This window comes from Populus trichocarpa, chromosome 2, assembly GCF_000002775.5.
Source record: "Populus trichocarpa isolate Nisqually-1 chromosome 2, P.trichocarpa_v4.1, whole genome shotgun sequence".
Taxonomy (NCBI): Eukaryota; Viridiplantae; Streptophyta; class Magnoliopsida; order Malpighiales; family Salicaceae; genus Populus; species Populus trichocarpa.
Window position 1 is genome coordinate 22,527,047 of NC_037286.2, and position 19,654 is coordinate 22,546,700.

The following is a 19,654-nucleotide window of genomic DNA, read 5'->3' on the forward strand; positions in this document are numbered from 1 at the left end:
AGAAAAAAAATATGACTCAAGTCATTAACAGGATAGAGTCAAATAAGCTGGTTTAATTTTAATCAAATGATTAAAAAAATAGATAATGACAACAAATTAATCAAATTAAAAAAAATAATCACGATAACAAAAAAAATTAAAAAAAAAGTTAAACAATATTGTTCAATTCTCAACTCATTAAACACGGAAGGAAAAAATTGAATAAAAAATGACAAAAAAAAACTGACTTGAGTCAATATAAGTTAGCATGCAAACATCTAACTAAGGAAATAAAGGGCAAGTCAACCTTGGTTAACCAGCCAAACCCACGATTCAGGTCATGAGATCGGAATAACTCGATGGAAAAAAAAACTTAAAAAAATCACAAAGCTAGAGAGAAAACAAGTTAATTTTTTTTCAAAAAAAATACATCAATTTGTGTTAACTTTTTAAACCTGTGACTCAGGGCATTAGACCTGAAGCACCCTATCTGGAAAAACTACAAAGCTCAACTCTTAGCTAATTAAATGTTAGAGAATTAACTTTGAAAAAGAATATGAATCACATGAGATGATCCAAAACAAAAAATGACAATCAAAAGAATAGGGATCAACATTGAAATGCATAATAAATTTTATTTTTTATTGGAGAGTGAAATTGAAAAGAAAAATTAATTCAACAAAATTACCAAAAAAATTAAAAGAATGAGAATCAAAATTGAAATTAAAAACAAAACAAAAACAAATTTTTGGTTGAATGGTAAAATTAAAAAGAAAAATTAATTCAACAAAAAGCCCAAAAAATAAATAATAAATAAGGACCAGATTGAAAAATATAATATATGGCAAACTGTGATTAGAGGATGAAATTAAAAGCACATAAAACTTATATGAAAGGGTCAAGAACAAAAATTAGAAATTATAATAATAAGGATCGAAGTTGAAATATCATCAACAAAAATGGTCAGGCTGTAATTATTGGGAGAGGAAATGGAAAAGAAGAAGAAGAAAAGGCCTACTGCCAACAAACCGAACAACCAATACCTACACGCATCGCACCACCAGAAGCAGTGGCATTTCCAACAACACGGTGGAATGGTATTTTTTTACGTTTGAAGGCGCCGCATGAAAAGCGTTAGTGCCTCCCTCGTGTTGGAGAGTGCACCACACGCGACTCAACCTCTTGTTTTGTTTTATTTTATTTTTATTTATGATCAAATACCAAATTGCCTTGGGTTGACTTGACAACAACGAAAAAACCATTGTGAAAAGACGTTAAAGTCCCATGACACTAGTTTTAAAATTTATGCTTTTAAGCGTATATTGGTCGTTTCACTGTGTTTTTTTATTTTTTATATTTGGTAAAACACCAAATTTCCCCTGAACTAAATTGATAATAACGAGAAAATCATTGTGAAAATATGAAATTGTCCCATGAAGCCAGTTTTAAATTTTTTGCTTTCAGAGGTATTTTGTTCATTTCATTATATATTTGAAATGAGAAAAAATTTATTTATCCCCCTTAATTTATCAATATAGTAATTACTAGTGAGCCTTGTAAAAATACTAAAATATCTTGGAAGCGGGTGTTATGTTTTTTTTTTTTTTTTTTAGGGGCAAATCCTCATTGCAATGCTATAGTGAACAATACAAATGAAGGGAAGTTTGGCTTTTGTTAATATTTTACCTGAAATGATTAGGCTTCTTGCATTTCAAAGTATTTTATAAAATATGTTAAATTGATACGAAGATTTTAAAGATAAAATATGAAGTTTGATTAAGTTTTAAAGTGTGAAAAAATTAGTGAAAGAGTGATAGTTATACTCAATGTGTGTCTAGATATATGTATTATATTTTGATTATTATGTTATGAAATAGAGTAATTTAAATGTTCGGTGATAAACTTTGGTGTTATAATGTATGAATCTTTTTTGTTAAGTTATTAAAATTAAAATAACCACAATACATAAATAATTTACTATAAGATTTTTAGTAGCTAGATTAATAAAGAAATAGCATCAATGTTTTAAATTTGAAATATCACATTAATGAAAATAATTTTTGTGCTTGCATTTATATCAATTTAAAAGTTATATAAAAATTAACTTGCTTACATGATTAACACTATGAATAGTATCTAATAAAATAAAATAAATGTAGGTTTACTAAAAAACACATATTATATAACAAGATAATATTTTTAATTGTGTATGTGTCTATAAATAAATTAAATACAAGTTTCTTAATAAAAATTATAGTGCTTATATTTGCGATTATGACATCGAGAAGGCATACTAATAATAACTCTAAGGGGTGTAACTCAACTGGTCAGGTTCTGAATTTGTTATCTAAAAGTCACTAGTTCGAGCCCTACAAACCTCAGGACCACTGGAAGCTTACATGGTCGTTAACTTCAGGGCTCGTGGAATTAGTCGAGGTGCGCATAAGCTAACCCGGACACCTATATTAATCAAAATAAGAATAATAATAATAATAATAATAATGGTGATGATGGTGGTGGTTGTGGAATGTCGTAATAGATATTAAGGTAAATATACATTACTGATAATTTGGTAAGAAGTAATTTAAAAAAAATTAATATCATTTTTATATATTTTTTCTAAAAATATATAACAAGTCTTTTTAAACTGGAACTTTTTCTAGTAAAAATATAAAATATAGCCACTTGTATTCAAATAATGTAAAAACTATTCATTGTACTTTTGAATTAAAATAATTATTTGGTGAAATATTAGGAGTTCAAACCCATAACTTTTATTTATTCTAATTAAATTAATAAAATTAAGGATAATAAAATTATTAATTAAGGGTCACCTAACATTTCATGCTCTGTAATCTGAATGTTCTCTAGCTACAGTGACATCACCATCTTCATTTAAATAATTCATAGAATTCAACAAATGCATTTATATCTATCATTAACTCCATTGTACAGTACTTGCCAGGTATCACCATCCTTGATGATATAGGCACCGAAATAGATGGTTTATTTTTATATTCGAAATAAAAATTTTACAATTTTTTAATAATTTTTTAAATATTAAATGTATTTAAAAAATAAAAAATATTTTAAACTAAAACTAGAACAATAAATTCAGCACGTGTCTTTCTAGTTGGATTTGAGATCAATTCTTGGACCATGATCACATGACGCATGTGCACACACAATGTGATGAATGTGAAGTGACCTTTTCCTCTGTGTTTCACATCTCAACAAATAATATATGACAATGCATTGACTTAAAGCCATCGCCATCCATTTCCAAAGCAGGAGAACCATGAGGATTAAAAATGTGAGGTAAAAAGGACATAAGGAAACTAGAAAACATAGTAATTTCAATCATAGTTTTGAAACCGGAATAATAAAAAAAAAACTTGAGTTGATCCGGCGACCTAGGTGATCCGGCAAAACCCGGTTGCAACCTGTTGACTCTTTTTTTACTAAAACGAAGTCATTTTAATTTAAAAAAATTGACCCAGATGACTTGGTGACTCGGTCAAAACCCGGAACCCGAATCTTGGACCGGACTGAGTTTAAAAACTATGAATTTTTAACATGCAAATCCAAGCATGCGCTTGTTTAGAAATATAACTGAGATGTTTTTTATTTAAAAATATATCAAAATAATTTGTTTTTGTATTTTTTTAAAATTAACATATCAAAATGATTAAAAAACAAAAAAAAATAAAGCTAAGAAAGAGTTTAAATTTTTTAAAAGTGTGGTTGGAATGTAATTTTAATAAAAACCTAAATTACAAAAAGGTTAAATAATATTATTTTCTTCTTCAAAGTAACAAATCTTTATGGGTTTCAGTGATCATAACTATGGAGAAATTAATTAAATTGAAAACAGACAGCGTAGTTTTATAATACATTAAATAAATCTATTTAATAGTTCATAGTCACTCATTTACTAGTAAGAATATAATATATTTTTTTTAAAATAGCAATATACCATTCTTTAGTCGTACATAATTAATTTTAACCGACATAGTTATTATTTGCCAATCCAATTCATTTGGTAGGAAAAATCTTAGATCAAGTTCCAACTTCCAATAGAAAACACAATAACATTTTCTTTTCAGTTTTATTTACAGGCTCACTTGCGTAAAATTATTTGTGAAATAATGTTTTGCAAATTGAGGAGTGTGAATTTTAGCTATTAAAACATAATTATTAAATCAAAATAATGATACATCCAATAATTTATTGAATTAAAACTTAATTAGATTGAGTTTTATTTGAAATTAGTTTAAAAATTAATCCAATTAAATTTAATTAGCCAAGAGCCCGTTTAAAACCACGGCTCAAATTAAAATAAGTAAATTTTAAATTATTTTAATATGTTAATGATAAAAATAATTTTAAAAAATAAAAATTATATTATTTTAATATATTTATATATATAAAAATATTTTAAAAAACATCAACTAGACACTCCAAACACCCTCTAAACTACCTCTAATATTTTTTTAATAAAAATAATTATTAAAATCAACATCCTTTCATTTAAAAAACAAGCAACTTTATTCTCGTAAGAAAAAACTCTACACTGTGCCTTTTATCATGTGGTCCCAAAAAAGGTTTTAAAAGATTCATAAAACAATATCCGTGCTTGATTTGCCTTTCACTGCCATCGTAACAACTGGCTGGCTATCCATGCAACATGAGAGGAAACTGGAAAGTTGGTGATGATCTTTTATAATTGTGTTTCATAAGTGTTTTATTAAAAAATTTAAATTTTTTTTATTTTTTTGTTTTAAATTAATATTTTTTGATGTTTTTATATCATTTTAATGTGTTAATATCAAAAATAATTTTTTAAAAATAAAAAAATACTATTTTAATACATTTCCAAGTAAAAAAACACTTTGAAAAACAACTGTAATCACACTTCCCTTGGAAAGAGTTATACCATTATACAACTATTTTCTGTTGGAAGAGAAGCATTAGCTAGGCTGTATTTTTTGGCTTCTTGGGATTATAGTAACAGTGACAATTCAAAATATTTTTCACTTAAAAATTAATTAAAATAAATTATACTTTATTCCTGAATCGTTTGGTAATTTGGGATTCACACTCATGACTGTGAGCTGGGACTAGTAAAATATGCTCTACTGATTTGTTGGTAAAAGCAAGCATATTTATAAAATTTATACCCTGCAATTTCATTCAAGATGCAGGATAGGAGCTTGCTATACAATGCTCTAAGCAGGTCAGTTAGATATAGCTATATAAATGCTTCCATTTTACTTGTTCATATGTAACAAAATTATGTAAGCTTCCTATATTCAGTTTTTCTATGCATTGGTGAATTAGGTAAGAGTACCTGAAGACTTGATGCAAGTACTGTTGCTGTCAGTTCATTATCTATCGCCCTCTTTACTGGAAGTTTTGAAAAACAATTCTATCTCTTCTAACAATCTCTTGGAAGTTTGTAGATCTCCACAATCCACATCTAGAGACTTTGCAGATGACATCACGTGAATCAGATACTCGCAAACTTCACCCAAATCATCTGTTGTGATAGTCCTCTTCTCTATCTTTTCATCTGTGCAGTCATTTTGACAATCTTCAGTATATAGACGTTTCCTGCATTCCTGCCAAAACAAAGAAAGCTAAAACTTATTGAATCTGATACAATGCATTATCTTTTCACCAATTGTTGTTTCCATTTTGTGGACAAGCGAGCAGTACCAATCTCTTGCCACTATGGAACTATTGCAGCCTGTTAGAACTATGATGCCTAACCACTGTTCTTCAAATACTATCAGTCAAAATTGGGGGGAAATAATTGCCTCACTTTTTTTACTCACTTGAGCTCCTTTACTTTTTCCTTCCTTTGCCTTTTTATCCATTGAAAGTGAAGAAACTAACTGAATTCGGGGTGAAAAGTCCCAAATTTTTTAACTTTTTAACGTAAAAACTATTTTTTTATTTGGCAGCCGAGGAAATCAAGGGAACAGAAAAGTTTATACCTGAAGTATCCGATTTAAACAAGCAATCTGCTCATCCTTTAAGAACATGGAGTTTAGTAGCTCTCGAAATAAAAGCACCATCTCAGAGCTAATATTACTGGCTTCAAGGTTTTTAATGATCCCAGAAATGCAGGGATCATCAAACACGGTTCTCATCCACTCAGGAGATTTCTGAAGCTTTAGCAATGCAACAGCTACATGCACAGCAGGTTTGTGATGATTACTGAAAGATTTGGAAGCTAACGATGGAGCAGCCAAAGATATTGCCATCTCTTCTACAATCAGCCTCCACCAAGTATTCTTTGCAATTACTCTTGCCCCTGTCATGTCCAGCTTTTCCCATCCCAAAATCATTGATAGGCAGAGGCTGCAGTTCGTAGACACTCTGATGTCACTGTAAAATACAAGTCCTTTTAATATCACCATAATGGACGTCAAATAAGCCACGGAACTTTTTAGTTCTTCATGACTTGTGTTTCTTTGTTCTGATAATCTTGTGATGAGCTCCAACAGGCAATATGAAGCTACAAGCTTGACTGGAGGAGACCCAAAATGCAGCAGCCTGCACAAGTCATGGCAGTGGATGCTGACCATGGAAATAGGCTGCATCCTATTTGAAGGATTGAGAAAATTTTGCCAGTCCACAGTCCCAGGGACAACAGTGTGTATACTAAAACGAAAGGAAGTTAGAATCACAGCTTGCAATCTTTAAGTCATACTTGTTTTTAGAGCAGTTACCTTCTTAAAGAAAAATAGAAAAGTAAAAGTGCGAACATCAGATTTTCTCCGGTGCTTGTTTCCTCATCACAATCAAGCAAAGAAGGCCCTTTTGAACAGGCTGCATGGATCATGCTGTTGATTGTAGAAGCCAGAGAAGTACTGAAAAATATAGTTTTTGAAGCTTCTACAAGCACTTTGTTGGTGGATTGATGCAAAATCAAGCAAAACATGGCGACTACTCGTAAACCTTCATCAGGCCACCATTTCACGCTCTGTGCAGGGATCAGGCTGCCCATCAACTACAAAACACGGTACAAAACCCAATTAGTTACCTGGAATTCTGAGAATATTTAAATGAGGCTGAGTTTAAATAGCACCTTCACAGTCACTGCAAGCCAAGCTTCATCATTGCACAGTGCTTCAGGATGCACTGATTGTAGAATATTGAACATCAAATATGTCATGGCCATGGATGCCTCTGGGGAAGAACCACAACTTGAATTGTGATAAAGAGTTCTAATAGCATGGCCTATGCCATGCAAACATAGTTGGTCCGATGCGGATGGGAAGATGTTAGTGATCATTGCCAAGAATTTTACTAATGATATAATGTCATGCTCCTGGCTTTCCTCCTCTGCAAGCTGAATCAGCAAACATACGGAAAGTCTTGCTACATGATTATCTGCTGATGATGCCATCTCTGAAATCACTTGCAAGTTCATAATTTGATTATTTTCCCCGTGGATAATGATCTGGGTTCTGTTTGAGCTATTGCTTCGGCAGAATTTAAGTATTTGGTTGGACAATGGCTTGCTGATCTTCTCTTGTTGAAACAACCATTTCAGTGACTCCAAGTGAATTCTTGAAGAAGGCAAATCCCATTCAGTTTCATTCAGTAGATGAAACAAGATCCTCTCTGCTTCAGGACTGTAGGGAATTTGGTGGTTCATCTTGGCAGCAGCACGAGATAGACCATAAAGATTTATCAATTGTGTCATTTTCAATGGATCTACGACCCCACATAATAAATCACTGCTGTTGACGAGAATGTACTGTTCCAGAGAAGCTAACATGGACTTCTCATCTGCAAGCCTGAGCAATAAGATACCAACAGCATGAGGAAAGGTGGGTTATAAATGAAAGATAGCAGTGAAGTTGTTAAGCACCATATACTGAAAACTGATAGAACTACTGGAGATGAGGGATCAGTAGCTCAATTACCTGTCATCATATAAAGAGCTGGTATGCAAAATCAGCAAAACTGCACATTGACATGAGTCCAGGAATGTATTTTTGGAGCTCTTCTGCCCAAGAAGAAGAAGCAAATCAATTGGGTCAGTAGGAAGGTTTGAAGCGACTTCTCTAATCGGTTGCCCAGCATCATTTTCCAGGAGAATCTCCACAAGTGAACTAAGCATTAGATATACTCTCCATTTCATCTTCTCTGTCGGGAATAATCCTAGACATCCAAATGAAAAACTGAACCAAGAGGATGAAACCAGTATCTCTGCAAATTGTGGGGCTTGCACATCAGAATTCTGTAGCAGTATGAAATGAAATGTTTCCAATATCCCCAGGGCGATGTCCTCATCCACTTCATTAATAGCCATTAAAATCCAAGGTAATAAATGTGACTTGCATATATCTACAACACAGCTTCGCAGTTCTATGATGCTGGAGTCATTCATGGATTCAGGGCTATAGGCATATGCCTCTTTAAGCAGGTATAAAGCATGCAAAAACTGATTGGGATCTTTCTCGGAGATATTTAGACAAGCTACAATAGCATGGGTTATTGTTTCTTGAAGTGATGTTACCAGATTCGAAGTCCCGATGAAAGATGGGGAATTCAGAAGAGCTACAAAAATTGAGCATGCCGTTATGAATGTCTCTGCAGGCATACCCATTTCCCCATCGTTATGGCACCTAAACATCCTTGCCAGAACAATAACTAGTTCCTCAATTTGGGAAACCGACACTATTCCGGGGCTGTCAGAAATGCCTTTCCACACGAGTGTCAGTGTCTGATGTTGAACAGGATGAAAAGGAACTTCAGCAACATAACGCAGTACTGGAACCAAAGTTGAGAATCCAACAACAAGCCTTTCTGTGAAGCCTTTCTCAGCAGTTGACAAAAGATTAAGAACCATAAGGCAAGAGTTGACAACTGGTTCTTTACATTCTGTCCATTGATAGCAGAAATTCATTAGCTCAGCAACTCAAATTGTAACACCGGGCTCTATTACTATTGCAAACAGGATGAGTCTAATACTGATACCAACCTGACAGCCTTATTATTTCAAAAACATAGTCCGCAATGTTTTCGTCCACCAAAAGTTGAATCTGTTCAGGAGAAACACAACACAGATAGTGAAAGATGAGATGTAGAGTGCTGATCTGAATTTGGGTATCTGATGAAAGCAAAGGTCCTTTAACAGACTCTGCAAACAAGACATTTATCAAATGATCAGCTCCTTCATCCCAACTCTTGCTGCTGCTTATGCCATTTGTATACGCGCTCTCGAAACACCCTTGTCGAGCAAGAAGTGTCAAAAGCGCTGAACAAGAAGAAAAGGATCAACGTGTTAACATATAGAAGATAAAGATTCATCTGAGTTGAAGTGAGTCACAAACAAGCAGGCCCACCCACCCAGGCAGTTGAAGCGAACAGTATCATTGTGAGTCTTCAAGAGGGCCTCCAACAGCAGATGCAAGAGCTTAGGACAGTACGCTAAGAGAGAAGGAGCTCCTCCCTTGTCATCCTTACGGATGATAGCACAGAGTTTGTATAAAACAAACAGAATCTCTCCCCTCATTTCCTCACTGCTGCTTGAGTTAAAGAGAGATTCAAAAGATTAATTTTTAATTTAATTTTGAGAATTAGTGATTTGATAGAAAGAAATAGGCATACCTTGGCAATTGAAGAGCAGCAACAAGATTAGAGAGAAGAGCGTCTTCGTCTTTGATATGAACATGGCAAGGATTGCTGCTGCTACTTTCGCAGTTCAAGAGTAAAATCCCAAAGCAGTGAAGCTGTAGTTTTGATTTAATTATTATTTAAGAATTAGAATTAAGAAAAACGAGAGAAAAGAATACTAGTAAGTGAGCGAGTAATACCTACCAGGTAGAGTTGAGAGGGGGTGGACCACGCCAAGGCAGTAGAGGAGGAGGAGGAGGAGGAGATGAGATGAGCAAGTCTGGTAACAAACTCGGAGCAAATGGAGGAGGAGGAGGAGGAGGAGAGAGTGGTGATTATAGAAATGAGGCTTCGAGCGATAGAATCGTCGTTGAAGAGAGAGAGGGAGCGAAGGAGAGGGGAGATAAGGAAGTGAGGATGGAGAGAGAGGAGAGAAGGGAGGAAATGAGAGTGAGAGAAAGCGAGGGAGAGTTGGGAGAGAGCGTAGGAGACGTGGAAAGTGGGAGCGTTAGGGTTGGTTATGAGGTTGGAGAAGCAGTGGAGGCAGATAGAGCCTCCACCTCCTCCTCCTCCTCCTCCTCCGCCTTGTTCTGTTTGGAGAGTGAAGGTGGATCTGTGGCCTTGTGAGCAGCATAAGCGTTGTTGTGTTAGATGGTGCGGGGTTGGAGCTGCTGACTGTATTTCTTCTTCTTCTTCCTCTATGAGATCGAGATCGTCGTAGGGATCTTGTGAATCGGCGAACAACATGGCGGAGAGAGAGGAGCGAGGAGCTCTGAGCTTCAGATTTTGGGCGCCAGCGTGAGCAAACGAATCAAAATTTGAAATTTCACTTTTACCTGTCCTGTTTTGGAGTAGAAGGCAATTGCAATATCATCCCTGAACTTTTGTATATTATAAAATATATCCTTAACCTAAACTGAAAAACTTTGCTGGGAAACAAGGTTGAAATTGAGAAAATGAGGGAGAAAAGAGAGAGAATTTGAAAGACAGTCACTGTTTGTTTGTTTTTTTGTGTTAAAAGTGTTTTTTTTTAATTAATTTTTTTTATTTAAATTATATTTTTAATAATTTTAGATCATTTTAATTTTAATGTGCTGATATTAAAAGTAAATTTTAAAAAGTAAAAAAATATTATTTTAATACAAATAATACTTTAAAAAACTATTATTATTACAAAACTATTTTTGACGTATTTGCGTGTAATCCCAGTTTTATTAGCATGAAATTTTGATATGTTGTTGGCAATATCTTGATTTTACATTTAAACTTTTTTATCTTGGCGTGTTTTTATAATACCCGTTAGATGAGATTCATCTTGATTCTTTGTTGTCGTCGTTGAGATTCATTCTTAAAATAACGATATAATTGTGATGATCAAGAATTCCAAATTACTAGCTTGGTAATATACTTGTGTGAGTCATCTAGTTAAATTAGTGGAAAAAATTTGTAATCTCTTTATTTATATAGTGGAAGAGTATAAAAAGATTATGATTTTTTATTTATTTTTCTCAATATCAGGTTTTTTATGTAAAATTTCTTATGTTGATGATGTGGTTATAACTTATACGGCTTGATTATTTTTATTTTAATTATTTCTCATTTTTTTAATTGCAAAAAAGATAAAATAGTTTGTGATTCGTGGATTGTGTTCTTCAACTTGTATATGTGAAAAAGAAAACTTGCATATTATGATTTTTTACATAGAGGATCTCGGAAGATTAATTAAAATACACGTAAATTAGTTCGAATATTCAAGATTATTTTAAAAAAAAGTTGGAAATCAAATATATTTTCCTTCAAATGAAATGGTAACGAAAAACAAGAGGAAATAAAATTCAATATAATATAGTTTTTATAATTTTAATTGTTTGGTTAACATTGAACACTGTGGTAATAATTTTTTTTCAAAATATTTTTTTAAAAAAATATATCAAAATAATATATTTTTTATTTTTTATTAACGTGCACTTCTCTCATAATTACTAACAACCATATTTAAATCTCATGTATAATCTGACACGTAGCCAAAACTAATTGTTAAAAGAAGAATTGCACTTAAAATTATATGAAAAATAGGATGCAAGTGAAAAAAATCGTCAACTAACCAAGTAATCATATTATTAACCTAATTTAGATTTACTAATTAATTATTTCAAATTTTTATTATGCATCATGTACATTAAAACCATTAATTATTAATTAACTCCAATATTCAAGATGTTAATATGGATCCTGAAGGTGTTTGTTTTTTGTGTAAAGCTATTTTAGGATTTTATTAATAAAATAAATCTACAAATCCATTCAATTTCGATAAAATTTTCAAATGATTTTAGTTCCAATAATCCCAATCATACACTATGAATATAGTAAAAGAATTCTCATGTTCACCAAACATCACAACACATTTATGTTCACATAAATGCGTTTGGGAACGCGGTAAAACCGCGTTTCCAAAAAATTTAAATTTTTTTTTTGTTAAAATTTAATATGATTTGTATGTTTTGGATTGTTTTAATGTGTTAATGTTAAAAATAATTTTTAAAAAATAAAAAAAATCATTGGCATGCATTTCGGCATGAAAAATTATTTGAAAAGCAACCGCTACCACACTATCAAACACCTACAATCAAACTTCATGAGAGCATCACTTTATTTTTTATTAACCCCTTCACGGAAAATGAAATATGTTCCACAGTTCATTTTCATAACACATTTAGACCACATGTTTATTTTCTTTCATAACATGTTTTATGTATATTATATTTTATCCTACAATCATGACTAATTTCACCGTTGTTTGGTTTATAACATATTAAGAACATGTTTGGGAACGCGGTGCAAACCGTGTTTCCAAAAAATTTAATTTTTTTTTGCTAAAATTTAATATGGTTTGTACGTTTTGGATCGTTTTGATGTGCTGGTGTCAAAAATAATTTCTTAAAAATAAAAAAAACATCATTGGCATGCATTTCGGCACAAAAAGTTATTTGAAAAGCAACCGCTACCACATTGCCAAGCACCCTCTAAGTCATACCACCTTTCAATTTATAATCATAGCCTTATGCTTCCCAAACGTTTGTCTCGTTTTTAATATTTTATACTTTAACATATTCTTATTTCAAGCCCCACAATTCTTCTGTTTTCATGTTCTATCCTAAAATCATAGATACATTCGGATACCTTTCTTATGCCTAAACATCCTTAACTGTCTCTTTGAGAATGTAATTGCGATTACTTTTCAAAGTGTTTTTCGTGCTAAAATACATTAAAATAATGTTTTTTTTTATTTTTTAAAATTCAAGTTAGAATAAGGTGTCAAATATCTACCTGCTCCTCCAACCGCGAACGATCCAGCTCAGATTGCCCTTCCCGATTAAAAAAAAAGATACCAAATTTAATATCCTTCACATCCTAGTTATTACACACTTAGCTTATTCACATTAATATCCTTTAACATACTTACATGATAGTTCTTCAAATTATAGCTCGCGTATATTTTCACTTTCAATCATAGATCATAGATTAGCGCGCGCGCACATATATATACACACACACGCCACGAAATATAAATACATGTGTACGACTCTTTCCTACGTATATTCAACAATTTTCTTTCATTGTTAACTCTTATACACTTTCTTAATAATGAAGATTTTAATATAGCTTAGTCAATTTCTTGCATTTCTTATAATGAAATCATGAAATCTTTCATCACATTTTTACTTCCAAAATAAATATTGTTTTGGAACACAACCTATCAAATTCAAGTTTGCTAACCCAAGTCTAAGTAACATTTTCATAACCACTCCTTTAAAATTACGTTGTCATAAAATTCTTTTCTTAGTACTTCGTTATTATCTACTAATTGTTTTAATCTAACACTAATAATTAAGGACCTTCTCAATTCCTTCACTTTATACATGTTATAAACTCAATTAACACGTATGTGTGTGTATCTACACACACACATACATAACATCTTTAAGATTTTTATTTTTAACATATTTATCTTTTTAAACACATGCGTTGAATCCTTCCATTATTAAGTTTGAGTTTTAACTATGCCGGTTCTTTTGAGTTTCCCCTTATTTTTATACATCAATTCTTCTTCTTTTAATCCATTTCCAAATAGTACATGTTTTACAACAATCCAACATGACTTTTCAGCACAATTCCAATTAGTTACAACAATGATTTATTTACTTTTTGATCACCGATTTATCTTTAAGTTTAAAACATTATCATATAATATAATTAATTCAATTGTTTTACAAGAACCCAAGTTTTTCCTATTTCAACCATTCATAGTCGAATTACACAGACCCATCCCATAGGTTTTCTTCTGACTTCATTAAACAACATACATGGCCGGCCCTAAGGGCCTTGTTCTTTCATATTCATTTATTTTGATTTTCATCACACAACACCTCATCATCTTTTATTATACATTTCATAAGCTACAACATAACCACAAATCATTTATCGCATCAATTCATCATAAAGTCTTAATTCACAATACATTAGAGATTTTAATCTAGTCTTAAATCACATACCTGAAATAAATTTAAGTATTGTATCTAGTCTTAATTCGCATCAATTCAGTGTTGGGTGTTTGAGGTTTTAATCTCTCACTCCCACCACAAGAACATCAATTTTTTCATCATCTTCCATGGAATTTTAAGGAATGAAGAGAGAGATGAAGAAGATGTTCTCTTTGCTACTGCCAGCCTCCCTTTTAATTTAGGAGAGCTGACATTTCTCTCTCTCTCTTTCTCTTTGTTTTTTTAAATGACCACAACGTCCCTCCATTCATTTCAGGTATTGTATCCCAACCATTGATAAATTTGTACAACCTTTCTAAACTCTAATTGATTTAAATTTGTTTACCTAAGATAGAACTGCATGCCAGGAGTCTACTTGTAAAACTCCAGCACAATATAATGATCAAATTGAGAGTTATACTCGATAGCATAAAACTGGACAACAAGAAATTATTCTACGCTAAATTCTAATTTTTTCATTGTTTTATTTACTTAATCATCAAGATTTTCAACTAATTCATTGATGGAATTTCATCCCTAATCATGATATAATATTTTCATTACGTTTTCCCTTTTCGGTCACAAACTACGCGATTAGACGCGGGACTGGTATCGGCAGTTACCGTTACCCTTATATGAAATCATTCGTCAATTCATTTAGAAATTCCAAAATATTTTTTTAAATATTTTACCCTAAATTTATAAAAATTATCCCTTTTAAAGTAATTACCTTACTCGATCATGAAATTTACGTGATTTATCATTGGTTAACACTCCATATACTGATTTTAATTCTTTATTCCGTCTAAAATTCAAGTAAATTACTAAGGGTTTTTTTATCCTAATTATAGCAGTTTTCCTTTTCAGTCTACTTTCAATAACTTTGATTTACCTCTTTTTTTTTACTGGGGTTTACAACAACTCATCTTCAGAGCAAAATACAACTGTGGTAAGAAATTGTTGGATTGAAGTGAAGAAAAATAAGAAAAGCCAAAAAAGCAAAACATGGCACTAACAACAATGAATCAAGACATTTTTTTTATATCTTTCACCTTTTAATTGGTATTTGTAAGATCACTTGCCTATAATTTCTCCACCATGTACTTAAAATTTCACGATTCAAATATAAAAAAATATCACATGAACTATTAGAAAATAAAGTGAGCTTTTAGCAAACATTGCAATAGTAGCTGAAACAAATACTAAAGACAAAACCAAGAAAAATAAGAAGACAAGAACCTAATCAATTCCACTCATTAGATGATAAATGATATGTGATGATTGCATTTTACTTACATTGCCATTCAATTAAGAATTATATGCAACTAACTAAGAAAAAAGAGTTTGAAATTTTGATTAGCTATAAAAATTACAATATTGTATTAAAATCTTGTTAAATAATAAACACATTAATGTTGGTTGGTGCAAAAGAACCAACTTACTATATTTGATATAAATATTATAACAAAGATATTGAGAAACTTCCTTTCATTACTGACATTACGTCAATCATAAAACTTTTATGGTTGCATCTTCATTTTTTTTCCTTGCCAATGATTGAGGAAAAGAAAATTAAAATAAAAGACAAAAAAAATATTAATAAAAAAAATTGATTTAATCAACTAAACCTCAAGATGAAATATAAATTTTAAAAGAAGCTAAAGGAAAGTGTAAGAAAAAAAAGTTGATTCACAAATGCATGAGAAAATAGAATTTATGACAACAAAAATCAGATTTTAACCCCTTGCATAAACAAAAGTAACCATAAAAATATAAAAAAGAGCAAATTAATATGAGAAAAAAATTATTAAATAAAATAGTAGGATATAGTATCAACAAACTTTTATAAGAGAAACCCACTTGTAACATCAAAATAAAAAAAACTATATCATAAGAAAGCGAATTAACCATGACAATCAAAACAATCACTAAATAAATATGTAGAAGGCAAATGAAAATTAAACACCAAACTTAAAATAAAAAACAAGAATCAATTTTCATTGAAGTTCATTTCAATCTAATAAAGTAAAAACAATGATGAAAATATCAAAAAAAAATTCTAAAATTAGTGTTTCATCACTTAATAACCAACTCAATTATGAAATAAGCTCGATAAATTAGTCTAAAATAGGTTGATTACCCAAGCTAATTCATACTTGAAGAATAAACTATTCAATAAGTATTCAAAACACAAAACCAAACAAAATTAGTTATTGAACCCAACATCAATTAAAAATTCTTTATTTATATGTCAAAATATACAGCTCCTAAGAGAACAAATGTTAGAACTTGATACATAATTGTGTTTCATATGTCTTTTCTAGATAAAAATTTCATCACCTTCAACAATTAGCATAATACTAGTTTGTATGCCAATGTTACGCTGTAGGGGACCTAATTTTCTTGAAATGTATAAATAATTTCCAGGTCTCAATAATTTTTTTGGTATTATTATTAAACTTGAAAATACAACCGTTTTGATTTTTTTTTCATAAATATAAATTTTCTCATCATTATATCTCTTGTTCATTTTAGCCAATGCAATATTTTTAACTAGAGAATTGTTTCTATTTCTTAAAAAAAAAATTATGATTGTTAAAACAAGTATAAAAAAAATATATCAAAATATTATGTCCATATTTATGCGATTGAAAGCTTAAAAAATCATAGATGTGATAAAATTATGTTCTAAATCTATTTAAATATTTTAATAATAAACAACCAATTTCAATAAAATTTTATAAATAATTTACTACTAGTATTATTATTTTCAGAACAAATATATAATAATATTTTTTTTGTTAAAAGTCAAATAAAAATTTATAATAATATTTAAAAACTATGTCAAAACTCAAGAGTAAGTGAATCTAGTAAATTTTGTTTGAAGTATAAAAAAAACCATAAAAAAGACAAAAGAAAAGAAAATAAAATAAAAGGCCATCAAAGGATTAGGCCCAACATCTTGCCTACACGCACTTAGGAGGCTAGGCGCCCGAGGCCATGCCTGCACACCAGGTCCTATTTTATTTTATTTTATTAAAAGGGCGAACAACACTTATTTTTTTTTTAAAAAAGTGAATGATGACACGTTATCTATCACAATTAAGAAATTAAACACACTTACTAGTGCTCAAACTCATAACCTCTTGGTTGACACTCATGTTAATTGACACGACCAAAAGATTGATGTCTTCTCCCAAGTGCAGGAGTGTCGAAGTAATAAATAACCCGGCAAGACCGGGGTCGAACCACAGAGAGGTTAATTGTATAAATTATAATTAATAAAACAACAACAACAACAACAACAACAATAATAGTAACAATAATAGTAATAGTAATAATAATAATACTCAGTACGTGGCGTTGTTATACCTGAGAATGATCTAAAAGATCGGGTCACAGGTTTCCAGCCTATATACTGAGTTTATGAAAAGATCAAAGAGATATATTATATAATATAAACAGATTTCTGATGCGAATGAACAAGGCAAGACCAACAATGTCAGGATCCTTGATCAAACACAGAGCATACTTAACATACATAAAATATAACAAGAATGTAAATAATAATAATAATAATAATAATAATAATAATAGTAGTAGTAGTAGTACTAATAATAATAAAGAAGAAGAGGAAGAAATTGATGAGAACTTTGAGATGGAAGATTAATGTAAAGATTAAACGATGATAAAAACAAATGTCAAGGTTAGAGGATCCACCAATGGTATTTCAAACAAGTATAGTATAAACTCTTATTACTCAATTTGGAAACCACACACGAAGGAGGTTCCAATCGGATGATTTGTCATTAATAGCTCATTATAAATTATTAACATGATCATATTAATTATCTTATTTACATAACACCAAACTTTTAAATATTGTCCGGAATTCATGATGTTAACTGATGTTAACAACAAATCAAGTTCCTTTCATAGCCCAGGTGTAGGTAATACCATACGGTTGGGCTATGAGAGTGCCAAGCATTTGTTGTACCAAGTGTTATACTACATAAATCTAGATTAACCATTTAACAAGCAAGGTATTAAGAATTAGTAAGATAAAAGGATAAGACATGTTAATATTAAACATTAAGATCCATGTTGAGTTTACACTATACTTGTTTTTACACCATTAGTGTAACCTTTTCACCTTGACATAATAAACTTAGCTAAACATAATGAAGAAGAGAAACATAAATAAACAAAACAAGAACATAAATAAGATACAAGTTAACTAAGGAAAGGAAAGGAAATGAAAAGCATAAACAAGAAATTAATGAAAGTAAAACTTAAGAATTACAAAAAATTATAAAGAGAGAAATAAAGAGCATGAACTTGATCTGAACAACCCCTAAATACATGGCAAATGCCTCCTTTTATAGGCCAAAATTCAGAATTATTGATTTGATGACTAATTGTTGAGTGGGTGGCCAACTTTTGACTTTGTGAAAATCCTTATCTTCTTGTCTGAATAAAACGAAAATGCTAGCATCAGAACTGGGTCCACTTGAAAACATGAAAGTTGTAGGAAATTGACTCAGCTTTCCAGGAAAAAAAATGGAGGTGATTTGGACTTTTAGAACTTCAGATATGGGCTAAACACTGAACAGTGTTCGGGCTGCAGGACAGATTCAGACTTCTCCGTTGTTGCTTTAATTTGGACTTGAAAACGGCCTTCTTAGATCTTGATGAAAACATGAAAGTTTTAGGCCTATGTCTTACCAAATCTGTGTAAAAATTTGAGATCATTTGGACATCTAGAACTCGAGATATGACCCAATTACCGAACAGTGTTCCAGTTTGGACTGCACCAACATCTCTTTTCTAAGTTTGACCCTCTCTTTGTCCTTTCAATTTCCATATTTGAACTCATCAATCAATCCTTTGATTTATGTGATAGACCTGCATTTAAGATGAACATTTACCATATATTAAAGCATTTTATAGTATTAGACTTGTTATTATCAAACATGCTTTAGTTAAGGAGTTATTGATACTTTAAGTGCAAAATGATGATATAAAACCTTGATAAATATGCACTTTTAAGTACTAATCATTAATCGGTTGAGTTGCGATTTGGATCTATCATAAAACAATTAAAAAAATATACTAAGATGCTTCAGTGCTCATACAAATAATAGAACACTGTAAAAAAAACTCTGAGGTAATTTTTGAACCATGACTAATGTACAATAATGAAAAAGTTAAAAGCTATATTTCTTAGTTTTTTTATTAATTAATTATTAACATAAAAATATCAATTAGCAAAGTAGCAATAATTAGTAATTAACTAGAGATGTTGCCCGCGCTTCGCTGCGGACAGAACAATATTTTTTTTTATGTAAAAAAATTGACAGGCATAAAAAAATTAAAGTCCAAAGTCATTGATTAAAGTGCAATTTAAATAATATAAAAAAAACAAAACACAACAATAATAAATAAATTAACCAAAAAAAAATGAGAAAAAGATAGAAAGAACCACACTCGAACCTATA

General features: G+C 30.9%; 1 protein-coding gene across 1 annotated transcript; it reads right to left on the bottom strand.

Moving 5' to 3' along the window:
• Nucleotides 1–5,121: 5,121 nt before the first annotated feature.
• Nucleotides 5,122–10,409, bottom strand: LOC7466185 (protein PUTATIVE RECOMBINATION INITIATION DEFECT 1). Its single transcript, XM_024595123.2, has 9 exons — nt 9,820–10,409; nt 9,610–9,731; nt 9,349–9,524; nt 8,981–9,256; nt 7,920–8,880; nt 7,076–7,790; nt 6,717–6,997; nt 5,979–6,648; nt 5,122–5,600 (listed from the first exon to the last, which is right to left on the bottom strand). Exons 1-9 carry the CDS (start codon nt 10,360–10,362, stop codon nt 5,367–5,369), a joined length of 3,978 nt encoding a protein of 1,325 aa, XP_024450891.2. The 5' UTR covers nt 10,363–10,409; the 3' UTR covers nt 5,122–5,366.
• Between the last annotated feature and the right edge of the window lie 9,245 nt (nt 10,410–19,654).